Source organism: Maylandia zebra, linkage group LG3 (assembly GCF_041146795.1).
Source record: "Maylandia zebra isolate NMK-2024a linkage group LG3, Mzebra_GT3a, whole genome shotgun sequence".
NCBI classification, from domain to species: Eukaryota; Metazoa; Chordata; class Actinopteri; order Cichliformes; family Cichlidae; genus Maylandia; species Maylandia zebra.
The window spans coordinates 46,672,012-46,691,660 of NC_135169.1; the positions used below are offsets into that span (position 1 = coordinate 46,672,012).

At 37.9% G+C, this 19,649-nt stretch overlaps 1 protein-coding gene across 2 annotated transcripts in view; it reads left to right on the forward strand.

The window, feature by feature from the left end:
• The first annotated feature begins 277 nt into the window (after nucleotides 1–277).
• Nucleotides 278–19,649, forward strand: part of LOC105941419 (uncharacterized) — a 33,211-nt gene continuing 13,839 nt past the window's right edge. The window contains exons 1-6 of one of the 2 annotated variants that reach the window (XM_012924610.3): nucleotides 278–329; nucleotides 519–863; nucleotides 955–990; nucleotides 1,084–1,194; nucleotides 1,301–1,329; nucleotides 2,020–2,153. In XM_012924610.3, coding sequence (XP_012780064.3) covers nucleotides 284–329; nucleotides 519–863; nucleotides 955–990; nucleotides 1,084–1,194; nucleotides 1,301–1,329; nucleotides 2,020–2,142 — 690 coding nt within the window. In that variant the 5' untranslated portion in view covers nucleotides 278–283 and the 3' untranslated portion in view covers nucleotides 2,143–2,153. Of the gene's footprint in view, nucleotides 330–518; nucleotides 864–954; nucleotides 991–1,083; nucleotides 1,195–1,300; nucleotides 1,330–2,019; nucleotides 2,154–19,649 lie in introns of those variants that run through there. The other variant, XM_076882746.1, reaches the window with a different exon arrangement.

Here is a 19,649-nt window from a genome sequence, read left to right on the forward strand (position 1 = left end):
AGATCTTAAGGGACTAAAATAAGATACTTGATCAAAAAACAGATAAAAGACTGGATCCTAAGAGTGTGAATATCATAACACAAAATAAGAAATAAACAAACAAATAAACAAACTACTTTAATGTTGTTTGATATTAGCCAGTGCTAAAAGATATGTAAATGCATTGCATTGCCTTTGTAGTTCATTGGCAAGATGACAAACTAAATCACCCCGCCCCTCTAAACCCCTTTATAAAAGCTGCATGGTTCACTAACTGTCCGAGCAGTGAAGGATTAAACACACGATGAGGAGCTTCGTCTTGATAACAGCTTTGATTTTCTGCAGCCTCAGTAAGTACTGGCACATTACTACTCTCACCTTAAAATAAGTAATGGGACGAGGAGCCCAAGAGTTTTTAAATTTGAGTTTAGAAAGCAGTGATTTAATTAAATCAAATGAAAAGTTGTTGCCCTGTTACAGCGTCTGTTGTACCGTACACTTTGAGTTGAATCTCATTTTGTCTTTGTTGTTTGATTCAGGATGGATCTTTATCTCTGGCTCTGAGGTTCACACTGTGACGGTCCAGCGTGGCGAAGACGTCACACTGCAGTGCTCCAACATTTCCACAAGTCCAACACATACAGAGTGGTTCAGAGTGATCAACACGACTAAAACGAGCTGCATCTCATCTATGTTTGGGTCTCATGGCCAAGCCTCTTTCTGTGATGGATTTCAAAATGGAAAATTCAATATGAGTTCGAATGTCACTTCTGTCTTTCTTAAAATGACAGAAGTGGGTTTATCTGATGTTGGGCTGTATTTCTGTGGATTTTACATGGATGTGCATATTATTATTTCCAATGCAGTAGAGTTAAGATTTGAAGGTAAGCTTTCCTTAGTAGCACAACAGCATGATGAGACGTTCAATGAGAACTGGAAGTCACAAATTATTATAATACTCATGTTTCTTTACAGGTGGTGAAACGAATGATGAAGAATCTAAGACTGAAAGTACGATTTTTTTTTTGGTCTCTAAGCACTTTGATTGTTGTTGAGCTCAGACTTCAACCAGACTGAAATATTCCACTCCAATTATGTTTGTAGAAGAGCCTGAAAGATGCATACACCTGATGAGCATCGTGCTGGGTAGTCTGACTGGTTTACTTACTATGGTGGTCATTGTTCTGGTTTTAAAAGTCAGGAACCTACAAACAGGTAGACTTGGCTGTAACTGTTTCACCTGCTACAGTAAACTGAAACAAGAAGATAAAAAATATGTTTGTGAAAATTAACTCATCTCAATTTTCTATTTGCTGTTTAGCTACGGAACCTAAGGGTGAAGAACTAAAGGTAAATGTGTTTTTACTCATATTGTGTGAACTGCATGTCATGATTTAAAAAGATGCATTTAAACATGTAATTATTCTATGACTAATATCAACCTATGGCATCCACATGTATTTTCTTCTCATTAACCACATTCATCAGTATCTGACAGAAATTTTAAAAAAGTAAAAAAATAATCCCAGCAGAAAAAAAGCTTGATGATAGCTGCAAATAAGCAATAGTTTAGTTTAAAAATTATACACAAAAATACAAGGAATACATACACCATTATGATACATTGTCTGTGAGATTTCTAACACCAATTGTAACTTTAAAAGTTAGTGTAGAAAAAATTATAAAAATATTAGATTATTATTATAAATTATTCTTCTAAAATATGTCTCAAAATAAATGTTCCTGTTGGGTTAGAAGTTACTTTGTTGGGGATGTCTGTTCCTGCTCTGCTGTTCTTTACATTACAGCTAGTTGTATGTAGTTTGTGAAATGCAGATGCAACCGGTAAATCAGTTGCAAAACAGTGTTTTAAAGAAAATTAATGCAACCACTCTAAGACATTAGACTCATTATTGATTCTTGTTTAATTCAACTAATAAAATCTTACTGAAATCTTATGTCATGTGACTCACAAATCCACAAACTTTTCAGATTGTGTTGATTGTGTTCATCTGTTTAAAAAAGTATTTTAATTTTCAGAACATGAACTCAGATGATCTGAACTACGCAGCTCTGAGTTTCCAGACAAAAGCTAAAAGAAGCCGCAGGCCTGCGACACAGAGTGAGCCGGAGCCTAACGTTGTGTATGCTGCCACACGATAGACTTAGGAAGAAGAATTAGTTCTTATTAATATAACCTGCTGATATATTTCTGTGTGTGTGTTGTGGGTGACATGAATCTTGGAAAAAAAATAAAATTATGAATAAAATTTGCATTCAAGGTTGTTTTTTCTTCTAAATCTCTGCTTTGTGCCTCTTTGTTTTTCTTATTTATTCACGTTGTCTGAGAAGAAAAACGTAGACATGATAAAGAAGATTCAGAAATAACTGATTAATGCAATTTTCTCAGAGTCTAATGGTCTGGAGGAGTCAGATAATAAGAAAAGCACAGTGTGGTGTGAGCAGAGCTGAGGTGAAAACCACAAGGTCTCTAAAATCAGAGCTCGAGGACGATATAAAAGCAACAGAATAATGATCGATCGATTCAAACTAGCTTTCTGTGTTTACATGTCTTAACTTTATCTTCAATGTCTTTTAAATTTCTTAGGCTGTCAAACAAACTTATTGGGCAATAATAACAACGTCACTCAACATTTTATTACACGAGTTGCTTCAGTTTTATACAATCATAATGCCTATGGTTAGAGATTAAACACAGAACATATTTTGGCTATATTATGAACAAGTTTTTAATTTAAAAAATATCTCAGTGTTCTCAGTAATGTTCTTTATCAATGATTAGTGTCATCACATAATCCAAGTGTCAGGGTCATAAAATATCATTGAAATTCATGGAGGAGTTGCTGAGACATCAGATCAACATAAATGAAAAGCACTGTGAAAATAGATTTAAAGTCAGGGCATCACCAGGTCTGGACTGGTAATGTGGCTTACTGGGCATTTTCTTGGTGGGCCAACACACTTTTGGGCCGATGTACTGGCCGTACAAGCACTGACAGCAATCCATTCCTTCTTTTTCATTACTTACACTGGACAATGCCTAATCAAACCTTTTACGCAGCTTCTAGAAGAAGTGGTGGAAAGGTGGAGGTCAAAAGCTGACAGAAAACAATAAAAAGAAACTAAACTAAAAATAGATTCAGCAAAATGTACAAAATTAACCTGCATGTTAGCTGTCAGTGCTGCCAGTAGTACCAGCTATAGCTAGTAACCTGGCCTCACAGTGACAGTATGCTGCTGCTGTATTGAGAGAAATATGTCTCAAAAGGGTTGCAAATGTGCAACATATGATCCATAAGTGTAAACTAAGCTTTAAGAATGTGTACAATTATTTGTGTGCAACTTCTGAAGACTCCCAAGCACATGCTTGAATCCACCCACAAATACACAGCAATTTGGTTACACGTAAAACTATTTCACAAATGCGTACATCCAAATGGGAAAATAAATACTGCTAATTTATGCACAATTTATTAAATTCAGCTTCATAAATCCAATAATTTTGACTTTCAGAAACCTTTCTGTGTGTATAAATATCTAGGTTGAGGCGCTGTCACTTGGTGTTCACTCTTTCTGTGGTAGAGTATCACTTCCTGCCTTTTCCATCAAACGGTGATGTGCTGGGTAGCTTATATGCGTAGCAGTGTAATCTTCACGTGCTTCACCAGTAGCACACTCGCTTCACTCGTAAATGTATAGTTACAGTATTCACTCACTGTGTCTTTAGGGTTTTGCTAGCTTAGCTTAGCTCATAGCCGACTAGCTAGCAGCATGGCCTCTTTACCTGTCCCTCCTGCACTTTCCTGTTCATGTGTCAGATGTTTAGTTACTCCTCAGCCTCTAAACGCTTTTCCCTACTCGGCGACACACTTGACTGAGATCAAACTTTGGTTTTTGACAATTCTGTTCTGAGACATGTGAAGCTAGAGACACCACCAGCCATAGTCAATTTTCTTCCAGGGGCCAGAGCAGGCGACATTGATGGAAATTTTGAAGGGAAAACCATTTCAGGTGACCACATCATGAAGCTCACTGAGGGCAGGCCGAGGGTTTGCAATGCTGTCAACAAAGCAAAGGGTGGCTACTTTTAGCAATCTAAAATGTAAGACATATTTAGAGTTATTTATCAATCTTTGCTACATATATTTTGCATCATATATTTGATGTATGAAAGAAAAATCATTAAATGTCCAAACTATACACATAATATGTGTATGCATGACATATACATTCTTCTTTTCCTATTTTCTTTTCTTTTTGAGTGACCATGGTGGGCTGCCAGGACCAAAAATGCCAGGGCCGATTTTTTGTCCCAGTCTATCAACTAGTAATCACTCAAATGATCAGCAAATAAATAACCAACACTCTTAATCTGATGCTGTTTAAAAGCTATCCTTAAATATTTTATTCAGCAAAAGAAAAGAAAATGAACTATGGTGAGTAGCACTCCTCTAAGAGCATGTCTAAGAGACTATGACATCTAACCCAGTGTATCAGGTTTGTGGATGCTTTAACACCTCTATCTGTTGTATGGAAGATGCATTCCCATTCCTGACAAAGGTGGAAAAACCACAGTATCATCATTCCACAAACCAGAAATTACAGGAAGTACAGAGTACAATGAAAGCCATCAAAGCTGAGAGGTTTCAAAAGCATCTGATGAGTTCTCACTTTTTTAGGATTCAGTTGTATTAAATTGGATTAAACCCATACCTTTTGGCTTCTCCAAGCTTGGGCTTGAGTTAAAAAATATATAAAAAGGAAGTGCTGCATTGCTCTAAAAATAACTTTAAACAGGCGCTTATAAATGGGACAAAATAACTAGATAAAATCGGTCCTTTCAATAAGTCTGGACTAAACCTTTGGTATCTAATATAGCAGCGGTCCACAACCCCCGGGCCTCGGACCGGTACCGGTCCGTGAGTCGTTTGGTACCGGGCCGCGAGAGTTGAGGCTCAGGTGTGAAATGTATAGTTTTCAGGGTTTTTATTGGTTTTCAGCGTTATTTTGTTATTGTTTTTATCGTTTACTCAGTTTTCCTGGGTCTTTTCACGTGCGTTATGAATAAATTTTCTTTTTTTCGGTACCGGTACTAGTTTTATTTCTGTTGTATTTATCTGCGACACCTTAAAGGCCGGTCCATGAAAATATTGCCGATGCTCAACATGCTTAAAATTGCAGTTTTAAGGATTTGGTCTTTGTGTAACTACAATGCTGTATGAAGAACCATGTGAAAAATACTAAAACAGGTATGTGATTCTGTGGTCATGGAGTCACTATGAACTAAAAAGGTTTAGTAGTTGGCAGGTATGACTGTAAATTGTACTTTTTGTAATTCTTGTCTGTAACTTTTAAATGCTGCTGAATAATCAAGCCTGTTAATGTTAGCATTCATAACATAGCACTATCCACTCCTGTCTAAATGTTCTCACTTCTGGGACAAAAATACCAGCATAATTAAAATGCTAATGTTAATGTACAGAAGTTCTCTGAACTGAGCTACACGCCTGTAAAGTTTCATGACTGTATCGCCCAGAAAACTATGTAAACCTACTTTTGCGTCTGTACAGACAAAATCACATTTTACCTTAGATGTAGACACACACACACACAGCCTTGGCTAAACCTTGGCTAAACTATGTACTAAGCTGAAACAGGTATGTAACCAGAACACAAGTTTTTACACTTGTTTTACATGTAAAATTTAAGAAAGACCTGAGTGTGCACCAGAAATGTGAAAATGTTGGTGAGCTTCACCAGGACACATATCAGCCTCAAAAAGAAAACTCCAAATAGAAACCATAGAAAACTGTACCCAATATAACATAATGATACTGCAGGTATTCTTTTCCATGTTATACCAGATGTTTAGGGACTAGAAAAGGATAATAGTTTAAAATAATAAAAATTTCATAGGAGATATTCTTTTTGCATCTGAAAAGCATGGAATCTCCATGTACAAAACCTTTATGTATTCTATTGAAACAGATGAAACTTGACTACATGCAGAGGCATTGCACACTACCGATAGGTCACTGGCAAGTTAAAGGAAAACACCCCGCCCCTCTAAACCCCTTATAAGAGCTGCGTGTTACAAACTATCCGATCAGTGGCAGATTTAATCACACAATGAGGAGCCTCATCTTTATAACAGCTTTGTTTCAATGTGGCATAAGTAAGTAGTGGTACCTTACTACTCTCTACTCCAAATTATGCAACAGCTAACCTTCCAGTATTTCAATTTGATTATTAGGACACCGCAAATTCATTAAAACAGTTTCACTGTTACAATATTCTGGTACTGCGCTCTCTAGGATGAATCTTGTGTTTGTTTCAGGCTGGCTCTCTGTCTCTGGTTCTGAATTTCAGACTGTGGAGGTCCAGTCTGGTGAAGAAGTCACACTGCAGTGCTCCAACATTTCCAGAAGTTCAACGCATACAGAGTGGTTCAGAGTGGTCAACCGAGCTACGTTGAGCTGCATTGCCTCTATGTATGGCTCCAATGGACAAGCTTCTTTCTGTGATGGATTTCAAAATGGAAAATTCAATGTGACTTCTAACAACGTTGCCGTCTTTCTTCAAATAAAGCCAGTGGATCTGTCTGATGCTGGCCTGTATTTCTGTGGATTTTTCTTGGACTATCATATAATTATTTCCACTAGGGTAGAGTTGAGAATTCAAGGTGAGTTTTGGTTAAAAACCTTTCTTTGCAACTTTAGTGTTTCTCATCATGTCATGTGGAAACACAGTAACTACAAACAGAAAATTGTAAAATAATACAACAATCATGGTCACAGGTGGTGAAACCAGTGAAGGAGAGGATTTTATGACTGAAGGTGAGATTCCGTGATGAGTGGAAAGATTTTAATCTTCACTGTGCAGTACTTTCAGCATCTTGTAAAAATATATCTTAACCACACTGTTTAGAAGAGTGCAACAAAACGACCCAACCATTGAGCATCATCTTGGCTGGTCTGACTGGTTTACTCACTATGGTGGTCATTATTCTGGTTTTAAAAATCAGGAAACTTCCAACAGGTAAATGTGGCTATAATTAGTTTCACCTACTCTTGCTGCTGATCAACAAACCCAAAGCAAAGTACTGTGTTGCTAATAAACTAATTACAATTTCATATTTGGCCTTTAGGTCCACAACAGCAACCAGAGCAAAGCAGTGAGGTAAATCCATCTTTTCTCTCTATATAAAATGTTTATGATTTAACAGAACCATTAAACATTTGATGACTCTATGAAAAACCTCAACCTTCAAGCAAGGAGAAAGAACTCTAAACCGTTTATTTTAATGAACAAAAATGAATTATTATAACAATATAACACTATTAATCCCAGCAGAGATATTGTTTAGGAGTTGTCACTTAAAACTGTCAAAGTTGTAAATTATAAAAGAATAAAGAAATTGTATTTTATTATATATAAGCAATTAGACGAAGATTATAAATGAAATGCAATAACAATAAAATGCTAGTTATAACTCTGTCTGCCGAAGAAATAGTTCTTCTGTCACGGCGAGTGAGGTGAGCCGTGTGGAGGAAATGAAGGAGGATCCAAGTGCAGGCAGTCGTGAAGGTGTAAAGGTGGTTTATTGAACATGAAAGTAAATACAAACGGCAAATGGAGCTGGAACTAAACTATACTGGGAAACAACTAAACTACAAAGCACAAACCTGAATGAGAACGAGCAGAGGAGAATGACGATGGACAGCAGGGAGAGCACACGGATGTGACATGGTAGATACACAGATGACGCAGGGTGGAATACACAGACGGACCAGCAACTACAATAACGGAGGACATGACTTAAATACACCCAGAGAAACACAGGGGAATTACACACAGGTGGTGGACACAGCTGGGAATGATCAACAAGACGAGACAGAGGTAAAACTGAACACTCACATGAGACCCAGACCTTCACAATAAAACAGGAAATGAGAACACCACACCAAGACGCAGACCTGACACTGAGAGACAGACAGAATGACACATGGAACCTGAACTAAACTAAACGTGAGATACAACAGAGAACAAATCCTTAAACATGAAACTCAAATAATAAACATCATAATCATCATCATAAACACAACAAGAGAACAAGAAAACAATCCCTGATGCAAACTAAAACCAAAACATAATAACCTCAAACATGGAATAACAAAAACATGAAACTCCACATACTGGGTCCAACGGACCCAGACCCGTGACATCTTCTGTTTTTAGAAAGCAGAAGCATTAGCATGAAGTTTGTTAAGTCAAAGAAGAAGAAAGGAAGACTTTCTTCCATGTTGTTACAACACAAAGCAGCCACCATATTTTATTGAAGTATCTATGTGTGCATAAAGCAAACTGCTATGAATTTGCTATTTCAAAACTCAATATAAACTGTACCTCACAGTGATGGCTTGGGTCATTACATCTCCACTCAATGTTTTTCTGTACATGATAATATGGTGACTCTATAGTCATTAATCTGAGTGTTACAGATTTGCATATGTAATGATGTTATGTGTATCCGGTATTATTATTGAGATATTATAACTCCACCAACTTTTCATATTTTTAACAAACACAGCGTTCACCTAAATTCTTTGATATTTCAGAATATGAGTTCAGGTGATCTGAACTATGCAGCTCTAAGTTTCCAAAAAAAAGCCAAAAGAAGCTGTGGACCTACCACACGAGACCTGGAGCCACATGTTATCTATGCTGCCACAAGATAGACTCACAGGATAGCCTTTGCCTGCCTGACTGCAGAGAATTAAGAATAAATAAAGCATAAATAAAACTTGCATTTGGGCCATGTTTGGGTACTCCTTATTGTGTTTCTGTGTCTTTCTTATTTGTCAGACTTTTGTCTGAGTCGAAAAATGTAGACCGTAGTGGTCTAATAGACCAGTGAAAGGAAGCAACATCACAGCGCCTGACAGTACAACTGGTGAAAAGCTCCCGTGGGTGTGTAACACTCAGAGGAGACATTATTAGGTACAGCTAGCTCTGAGCCATGTCGGCCTTTGGATGTGCCTCAATTTTCTGTGGCATTCTACAAGGTGCTGGAAACTTTCCTCAGAGATTTTGGTCCATATTAACATAAAAAGCATCACACAGTTGTTACAGATGTGCTGACTGCACATCTATATGCAAATCTGTTCCACCATATCCAGCAGTGCACAGCTGGATTGGGATTTGGAGATGGAAGAAAGTATTAATGAACTCACTATCATGTTTGAGATGATCTGAGCTTTTTGTTGTAGCACATTATCCTGATGGAAGCAGCCATGAAAAGATAGGTGGACTGGACAAACTGAGATAAGCCGTAGTGTTCAAATGATACCCATTTTATACCAGGGTACCACCACCCACAGCCTGAATCCTTAAATAAGGCAGGACGCATTGATGCTTTTGTGTTGTTTCTAACAAATTCGGACATTACTATCAAAATGTCATAACAGGAACCAAGATTCATTAGACTGGCAAACTTATTCCAATATTCAGCTCAAGGTACTGCTGCTTAAATGGTAAAATGGTAAATGGCCTGTATTTATATAGCGCTTTACTAGTCCCTAAGGACCCCAAAGCGCTTTACATATCCAGTCATCCACCCATTCACGCACACATTCACACACTGGTGCTTAGTCATAGGGGAATGAGTAAGCAGCAGTGGGAAGGAGAAACTCTATTTTAACAGTAATAAGCCTGTGTCGACCAGGCTCAGGGATCTGCAGCCATCTGCCATGGTTAGAAAACAGGACAAAGACATGCTGTGGAGTAAAAATGACTAATGACTAAATTCACAGTGATCTATAAGCATATAGAAAGTGAACAAAAACACAAACATGCATCATGGGAAGCCTCTCCAGAAGTCTAGGCCTATTGCAACATAGCTAAATTGGAAATTCAGGGTAAATATATTAGTGGTGCTACAATACTTGTATCAGTATTGAACCGTTCGATACAGTGCTTTCGCTTCAGAGTCCCCCCCACCCCCACCCCTCCAGTGACCCTCACAAGGATAAGAAGAAGAGGATGCATGAATGAAACTGATAAACCTCTCCATCCATCAGGCATGAGTCTTCCACCCTCACCTAGAGACATAAACTGAATGCCCTTGCAACAGTCTTCATCCACTCCTCAAAGACACATGATGCACCACATACCTGCCCCTGTCGTTCTCTCTGCAGGCGACATAATATTGGAATGTTTATAACCAGATGTAACCACACATATTGTTAAAGTGGCATAATGCACATTCAGGGAAATGATGGAGAGAAAGGAACATAAATAAAAAACAGATGATAAATAAAAACAGATGAAGCAAAATGATCAAGTATCAGTCAAACAAAAACACCCTCAAATATGAAAACAGTGAAACTAGCCTCTACTCATGGTCAAAGTTACTCAGATCACCTTTGTTTATTTATTCTTCTGATGCAGGCAAGAAAAAGGGCTTTCGTTTTAGCTGATAGAACATGCTGTCACCACAGTGGAAAATTACAGGGGGAGGAGCATGAGACTGCACAAGAACATCGTCAGGCAAGAAAGCTGCCCATACACACACCGACTGTGTCAGGATGTAATAGAGGACAATGAAAAATGAAAACACCCGACGAAGTTAAAATAAATTCAAATGAATACACATAAGATATTATTTAATTCAGTACTAAGAAACAGCTCTAGTGCAATCCCTGGCTGCATAATTTTCATTAGCCGTTGTGCTTTATAATAAGTGTCATGACCTACACATAATTTTTCATCAAAGCGTGCCAGATTGTTCTTTTAAAAAGTATATATATATATAGATATATACATATATATATATATGTGTGTGTGTGTGTGTGTGTGTGTGTGTGTGTGTGTGTGTGTGTGTGTGTAATTTCTCATTCTCAATGTTTTTTCTAAAATAGGTAAAAAAAAATCTGTAAATGTATAAAGGCTGGATTTATCTGGTCAAAAGCAAGTAGTTCAAGTTTCATTTCTTCTTCTTAAACTTCATGTGAACCTCTTCTGACTGTGCTCAGACCACACTGTGTAGTCTCTTCCTGTAAAGTGACGAGTATTTTGCTCACACCTCCCTCCCCCAAAGACCTTTTGACTCCCCTAACTTTGTATGCTCTTGTTTCATTAAGATAGAAACAAACAAACCAGCAGAAAAACGGACACAAAAATGTTATAATGACTTCACTAACATACATGTTGTACCCTCATGCACATAGAGAATCAACTAAATGTACAATCACATACAAACTAATGGATGTCTCATCTCATCTGCTCTCAGAAGCTAAGTGGGGTTAGCTTAATGAAGTATATATTTTAGGGGTGCAACGATACACAAAATTCATGGTTCGGTTCGATACTTTGGTGTCACGGTTCGATATTTTTTCGATACAAAAAAATGTTAGTGCCTTTTTAATTTGTCATATATTAAAATTATAAATATATATTTTAACTCAAAAGTACAGTTTTTAAATTTAATGTTGCTGAAACAACAAAATTATTAAAAACTAAAATCCGACATACTGTTTTACTTTTGTCCATGACGTGCTTACCTTCAGGGTCATGCTTCACATGAAGACCAAAATAGTTTCAAAGGCCAGATCTGAATGAGGGTGGGGGAGGTTCAATTTCGGGTAACGTTGAGGCATGTTCCAACGAGCTTAGCTTCTGTCTTGCTAGCTTGCGCTGCGCTCAGTGGATCTGCACCCGACAGTGCCAGACATTTTCCCAGTTAGATTTGGACAGTTATTTTTTGTAAAACCTCGCCCTTTGTCCCATTTCTACCTCATCCAATCAAAGCATGCTGTTATCTGTGTTGCAGATATCAGAGCTCTGCATTTGCATTGTATAGGTAGGTCAATACTAAAATGAAAAAGAAAAAAAACACTCCATCCCTTTAACCCCATTATAAGAGCTATGTGAAACAAACTATCAATGAATAACGGTCGGAAGCGCATCTGTAACTGGAAGGTCGCCGGTTCGATCCCTGGGCTCTCTGTCCTGGTCGTTGTGTCCATGGCGTGCTTACCCTACCGCCTACTGGTGTTGGCCAGAGGGGCCGATGGCGCGATATGGCAGCCTCGCTTCTGTCAGTCTGCCCCAGGGCAGCTGTGGCTACAACTGTAGCTGCCTCCACCACTGTGTGAATGTGAGAGCGAATGAATAGTGGCATTGTAAAGCGCTTTGGGTGCCTTGAAAAGCACTATATAAATGCAATCCATTATTATTATTATTATTATAATCCAACACAGACAGACTGGTTCAAAGTTATCAACAGAACTAAGCCCAGCTGTATTGCTGCTATGTATGGCTCTCAGGGCAAAGCTTCATTCTGTGATGATTTCAAAATGGAAAATTCAATATGACTTCCAACATCACCTCTGTGTTTCTTAAAATCACACAAGTGAATTTATCTGATGTCGGGCTGTATTTCTGTGGATTTTGCGTGAATAAGCATACGTGAATTCTAATCTTCCAGGTTAGTTTTATGTTCATATGAAATCCAAAAATACCTCAGAGACAAACAAGAAATCACAAAGTATTATAATAGCCATGGTTCTTTACAGGCGGTGAAACCAATGAAGAAGAGGATTTTAAGACTGCAAGTAAAATTACTTTTCTGTCTCTTAATTTTTTTTTCTTTTTCCATTGTGATCATTGTTATTATTATTGTGTGCAATTTAACCAGACTGAATTGGAGTGACGTTTTATTATAATTGCCTTTACAGAAGAGCCTGATAGCGCACACATGATGAAAACCATTCTGGGTTGTCTGACTGGTTTACTCACTATAGTCATCATTATTCTGTTTCTAAAAATCAGTGTTTCATCTATAGACACATGAACCGATAGAAACAGAGGCTGCAGCCTCACTGCTCAATAGTTTGTTGCCTGATGAAGTTCACCTGTCGCTGGCTTTGCTCTTTGAACAAGGTGCTGGGCTGAGGTTGACATACACTTGGGTTTAGTGCCACTCTGGGTTCTTGGCTAGCATGCTATCTGTGCAGATGCTTGCAAACAGCAAACCTGTAGACTGCACTGCTATTATCTTCCTCTGACACACAAACTAAAGTACTCTGATGCCTCACCATTGCTAATTCAGCTGCACTGCCTTGAATCCAGAGCACGTTTCAAGATTCTGGTTCCAACTTTTAGAGCTTTCCATGGAGAAGCAGCAGCTATCATACTTATTGTACATCATACAAGACTAGACAAAACTGAAGGACATAAAGCTTTTCCCACAGTGGCCCCCAGACTTGCGAAATCTCTCACCTTGTTTGAGAACTGTGGTTTCTTCAGTTTTTATCTTTTATCTTTATCTGCCAAAAAAGCAGCCTAGTGTGGCAACACTGATAGTTGCTACCAGGGGTTTTGATGGCCCACTGCCTGGCTAGACCATTTCTCCACGTGAAAGCCTGGACAGGTTGAAAGAGGCTCCTTAAATAAGGGCTGCATGCTGAACTGAAATAATGATTTTGCAACATACTTTTTCTTTTGGGGTTTTTTTGTTCTTTTTGTGTGTTTTTTACAACAGCCAAGCTTTTTTATCATCATCTCATACCTACCTGTCTTGATCCTGTAAAGAACAAATGTCACAGTTAAAAATGACACAGACTAATGTGTTTTCAGCATTTTCTTCATTAGGCTGTGACACTGTGTCAAATCTCAACACACTGAGTAACCTCATGTATCATGGTTAAACTTTTCCAGCTCAAATGTGCAACTAGTATGTTAAAGTAATTATCATGCCAGAGTGCTACAGTATATCTAGTGGTGCAGTGTTGCTACTGTTGCGTCATAGCAGTGAGGTTTGATTCGCCTGCCTTGACTGGGCTACTTCTACAAATGAAAGCGTGGTCAGACTCTACCTAGCCTCTTGACCACCCTACTTTTTTTGGAGCCAAGCCCAGAATGATCTTTCATATGCTAAGACTGTCACAGTCAAGAATAATGAAAGTAATGACTGTGGTTGTTTTTGTATGTGACTGTAAATTTTTCACCTACAGAATGTGGGCTCTGTTTACTCTGCAGTGTTGAGACTCCACCCACAAACACCCAGAAGCAGAAGGCCTGCAAAAGAGACACAAGTGGAAACTCATGTTGTTTATGCTGCCAGTGCATAGAGCTGATTCTCTGTGTTCATGATGAGATAGCACGTTTAGTGGTTAAGTTTTTTTTTTTACCCTGGACTAAACAGTTTTATGTTTGTTTTTTTCTGCCTTAATTTGTCTTCATATCAAATAAAAGAAGGGCATATAAAGTTTACTAATAGGGAGAGTCAAGTGGTGTTCAGTGGGAAGGACGCATGAGCGAGATACTGATCACGTGACAGGAAGAGACTTCACAGTGTGGTCTGAGTGCTGAACTCACAAGGCCTGTACAGTCAGTAATGGTTCACAGCAAAGTTTAAGAAGAGGCAGCGGATATTAAAGTACTGTCTTTTGACTAGATAACACCAACCTTTGTATTTTCACAGACTTTAGAAAAATATAATGATATGTTTTATAATGAAATGTAATTAAAACATTTTTTTCAATCCTGCAAGCTTTCATGAAAAACAGTGAGGACCAGTAAGGATTCGCTGATTTCAAGACTACAGATGATTAAGAATCAAAGAAAATCAAAATCCTGCAACAGTCACCTCTTTACTGATGGAAACGATGGAATCACAGATTTAAAAGTACATTAGTGGTACTAAAGTTACATCATCTAAATTTATTTTAACTTTTTTTTTTTTCATTTTCCTCTATTACATCCTCACACAGTGTGTATATCAACAGTTTTCTTGCCTGACCATGTTCTTGAGCACATTCTGGTGCGCAACAGGTCTTGTGCACCTCCCCCTGTTATTTTCCACTGTGGTGACAGCACTGTTTATCAGCCGAATTGAAAGCCACAGAAACGCTAGCCTTTAAAACCACACGCAACAAATACTGTGTTGTTTTCACACTTACTTATTTCACTTCATTCTTTCTTTGCATGCATCAGAACAATGAATATAGTTGATCTAAGTGTCTTTAACCATGAGCAGAGGTTGGATTCACTGTTTTCACATGCATTTACTGATAGGGTTACTGATAGGGTTAGGGGGGAAAAAAGGGCTCTGAGAGAAAACTTCAGTGAGCAGCGCTTCCCTTTGTCAAAATGCCTCTTTAGTGGCAAAGTGCTAACTCAGTTAAGCACTCATGTTCTTTGAATGTATGTTATGACTTTAACTTTCCTAAATGTTCTACTGTGGGAGGTGCCTGTGTGAACGTGTGGCATTCTTATCTTAGACTCCGGCCTTTATTCTGCTGTCACTGACATGCTTACTCCACTCAGCTTCATGCATTGTACATAGAATGCACAGTTCCGCATTCAGGTAGGCAGGAAGTGAAACACGTTGACACTCTTCCTTTCTCCAGTGTAGTTATGAAGATGGATGGATGGATGGATGGATGGATGGATGGATGGATGGATGGATGGATGGATGGATGGATGGATGGATGGATGGATGGATGGATGGATGGATGGATGGATGGATGGATGGATGGATAGATAGATAGATAGATAGATAGATAGATAGATAGATAGATAGTCTTCAAGTTAAGGCTATAGATGTACCCTTAAAAACAACCTATAATACACTAATCATAGCATGTAAAAACAAGGTGGCAGGTCATCAACTCTTGAGAAGGTTCGTAATTCAATCCCTTGTTGTTCCAGTCTGCATGCCAAAGTATCCTTGGGCAAGATACTGAACCCCACATTGATTCCCAATGTTTTACTGGAGCGTGAATATTGGATGGAAAGCACTTAAGTGTAGAAAAAAGTTCTTGTGTAAATAGATACATGCAGTATAAAGCACTTTGATTGCTAAAGGAAAGTATAAAAGCCTAGTGTGCTACTGAATCTGAACAAGAGTTTCTATCAGGAAGGTGCAGAAAGTTTGGCCATCAGCCTTCTGCATGAGAACAAAAGCCTTGATGTCCCCAGAAAAAAAAGTGTGTGGTTTTAGTGATTGGTTAGTGAAGATGGTTGTGGAAGTAAACTGATCCTCCCTCAAGCTGTATCACCACACAGGTGCTTGAGAGTTTGTTGTGGACATCTTCAATGCACTTCACAAACCAAGATCTCTTTATGAGTTTTATTCATCTTTACAAAGACAACAAACAGCAATACAGACAGCATGACAGCAGTCTGAATGTGTTTTAACCAAGAGGGACCACAAGCCTTGAATATTTAGAGAGGCAAGTTGTGTATCTGCCATGGTCACAGAACACATTCAGTACGTGTGTGTGTGTGCAAAAGATATTCAGTAAGGAGCGGTCTTAAAATCTTCTTCTGTTTTTGATAATTTATTGATTATATAAATATTTAGAGTTATATAAACATCAGGCTCAAAAATCCCATACAGGTATGGGTAGATGTTACAATTAGACAATGAAAATATGAATTAGCCAATATTTTATCACTAGTTAACCCTTGTGATGTCCTCAGGATTCCCATACACTTGTTTGCCATACACCTGGGGTCATTTTTGACCTGAGGACAACACAAAAATCTGCAGGTTTTGACAAAATCTTAAAGTGTTTAACTTTAGCTACCATCTTTTTCGTTTTTCATTTATGGTGGGTGAAATTGAGTGTGTTTTGGACAACGTCTGAGCTTTAAATGCGAAGGATAGTGGACAGTGATTGTTACTGAAAGAAGATCTATATCTGGATTTATTAGACTTCATCACTTAGAACTGTTTCATCATTGCTTATTCAAATATGAAGGGAGGTTCAAAGAAAACTAACATCTTCTGATCATGTATGCTTATATGTGGAAAGGTCTCTGTAGTGGGGTGTGGCTGGTGGCTCAGCTATAGGGGAGGAATGAAGCAGCAGAGACAGAGCTTAGGGGAGGGTGGAGGCCACAGGGTTAGGGTTCATCATGACCATCAAGACTTTCCCTATTTCAGTAGCATACTGGGTCCAGGATAGGGATAGGTTTAAAAAATGGATTTCCTGATTCAAATCAATTTGAATGTGAATAATGCAATATCAATTCATTAATTCTTGAAATTGATTTTAAATATAAATGTATTTTGTCATAAATGCCAGAATCTCAGCTTAAAGCTCATAAAAGTATTTCGACAAACGCCAAACAGCTAAAACAACAAACGATTAAAGAGCAGGTAAACTGATTGCCCAAAATATGTAAACACAAAGCATGACCAGCAGAGTTGGGCAGTAACGCGTTCCGATTACTTTTTTCAAGTAATGAGTAAAGTAAGGGATTACTATTGCAAAAAAGGTAATTAGATTACTGTTACTTTCCCGTAAGCACGCTGCGTTACTAAAACCGTGATTTTTTTTGCGAGTGTGTCTCATGACAGTGACGTACGCGAGTGCGACATTCGTGGCAACAGCTGTGTGCAGATCAAAAATGGATAACATATCGAGTGCGGGAGAGAGTATGAGCGTGCAGCGTTTAAAGCGTAGAAATACTGACCTTACTTTGAGTTTGATTCCGTGAAAAGTGACAAAAACATTAGCGTCCACTGTTCACTGCGTGGGAAGAAAACTTCTTTTTACAGTGAAAAAAACCCTAAACGTCCGAGCAAGCACCAAGTACGCTACCACGTAATGGGAAACTCACAGAGAAACTGCCGTATCCTTCCACTGACCACTGCGGCACACCTGCACCAGAGCATACCTGCCCCACTCCTGCTATACAGGTGAAAAAAGGGAGCCACGACCGCTGAGTCTTTGATTTTATTTATTTTCTGCTGTGTTTTACTTGCATCTATTTGAAAGACTGAGTGTAAACACAAAAAACGAATTTATTTTATGTGCTGGAATGTGTAGAAAATAGGTTTAAATGTTAAACATATTTCTTCCAGTCAGAGAATGTTGCATATAATTTAATGTTTGCTTGATGCATAAAGTTAAATGATCAAAATTAATAAAACAAGTTTTAAAAAGAGACTTTTTCATTTGATTACATTTATATGATGGATTATGCAGAAAAAGTAGAATTGGGCTGAAAGATCTATCGCTTTATCACCTATTTAGGGGATAAATCATGTTTTAAAAAGTTACTAATTAACTAAGTAACTAACTACTTTTGAAAATAAGTAAACAGTGAAGTAATGGGATTACTTTTTTCAGGAAGTAATCATTACTGATTACTTTTTCAAGTAACTTGACAAACACTGATGACCAGACAGCAGTAGTGTGTACGTATATACTATCGGGTGCTGAAAACTGAAATCTTACAGGTTCCGAAACAGCAGGTTTTGTCACTCTCCAACCAAAATTCACTCAACCAGCGGTTAAAGAAGATCAAAACTATGCTTGAATTCGCTCTTACTTTTGCTCTTTGCTTCCACCAAATCACACTTCCTTCTCAGTGTACTTCAAGACCAGTTTCCCATTAAAAATGTCTATTTTGTGCATTCTTCACTCGCTTACTAAGCACCAGTCTACCGTTGTGTTCAGTGCTGTCGGCCGCTGTTTTCTTTTTTTGGGGTTTTTTTTCAAAAATGACCTCCAACAAGAAATCCTTATTTCTGCTGTTCAGCACTGAAGAAATTTAAACTTATACCAAATTGCAAAGCACTTGGCTGTGTCTCTAATAAAACCTCTGTAACTTTACTTCACTTCAGCATCAGGTAATGTTAATATGTTGTTTCATGGTTTTCTTCTGTTTTTTGATCTGCTAAAAAAAGCAAGGCCAGGAAAAATTCCTTCATATTTTAATTACCATGACACAAAAACATCTGATGAAGTCTCACAAGTGTCAATTTTTTTATACCTAAATAGTTTACATTGAGTTTGTGATTGCAGAGAAATAGTCAAATAATTTGGAATTAATTTTTTTAATTTACAAGGTTTAGAGGGTTCTTTTGACAGTACATATCCAATATAAATTATCAGAATTATAATATTTCTGACTTCCTGAGTCAAGATGGAATCAAACTGAATTGAATAGGGAACTTTTGAATCAGAATTGAATCAGTTGTAGAAATCAGTGACGGTACCCAGCCCTAGTCCAGGAGGGACAGAGAGAGTGGATGATTAGAAAAGAGCTCGAGCCAGAGCAAAAGCAAAGAGCAGAGCGGCTTGGAGTAGCTGAAAAGACAATGCGTTATAAAGTGTTTTACAAACCCGAACATTACAGCTAACAGTTAGGTTTTTCTGTCTCAGTGCAGCTAGCCAAACAATGAAGAACCTCCTAATAAGACAGAGAGTGAAAGTGGACAGTATATCCCTAATGTAAAACTTTGTTTTAGGGCCATCCAGTTCTTGGTTCTATTATTAGTTAGCTAACATAAATAAAGTAAATCTATTGATTGCAACCAACCAACTAAACATGTTTTGAAAACTTTAACCTTAAGCACTTATTTCTTAAATCCAGCTGCGCAGACAGTGTTACATCTATGACAGTTTTTGAAAGTAGGGCTCTATGGTGTAAAATAGCCTTAATAAATGTGGTGTTCCATGTCCACTTTAAATACAGCAATCTGTTCTCCACAAACAAAGCACGTGGTTTTGCCTCTGACTGAGTAAATACTTAGCTCACACTTCAAATAAGAACTTCTGACATGTTTCAGGACATCTCTCATAAATGTCTGTTCCAACGCATTTTCAGTGAAGCTGAAATTCAACAGC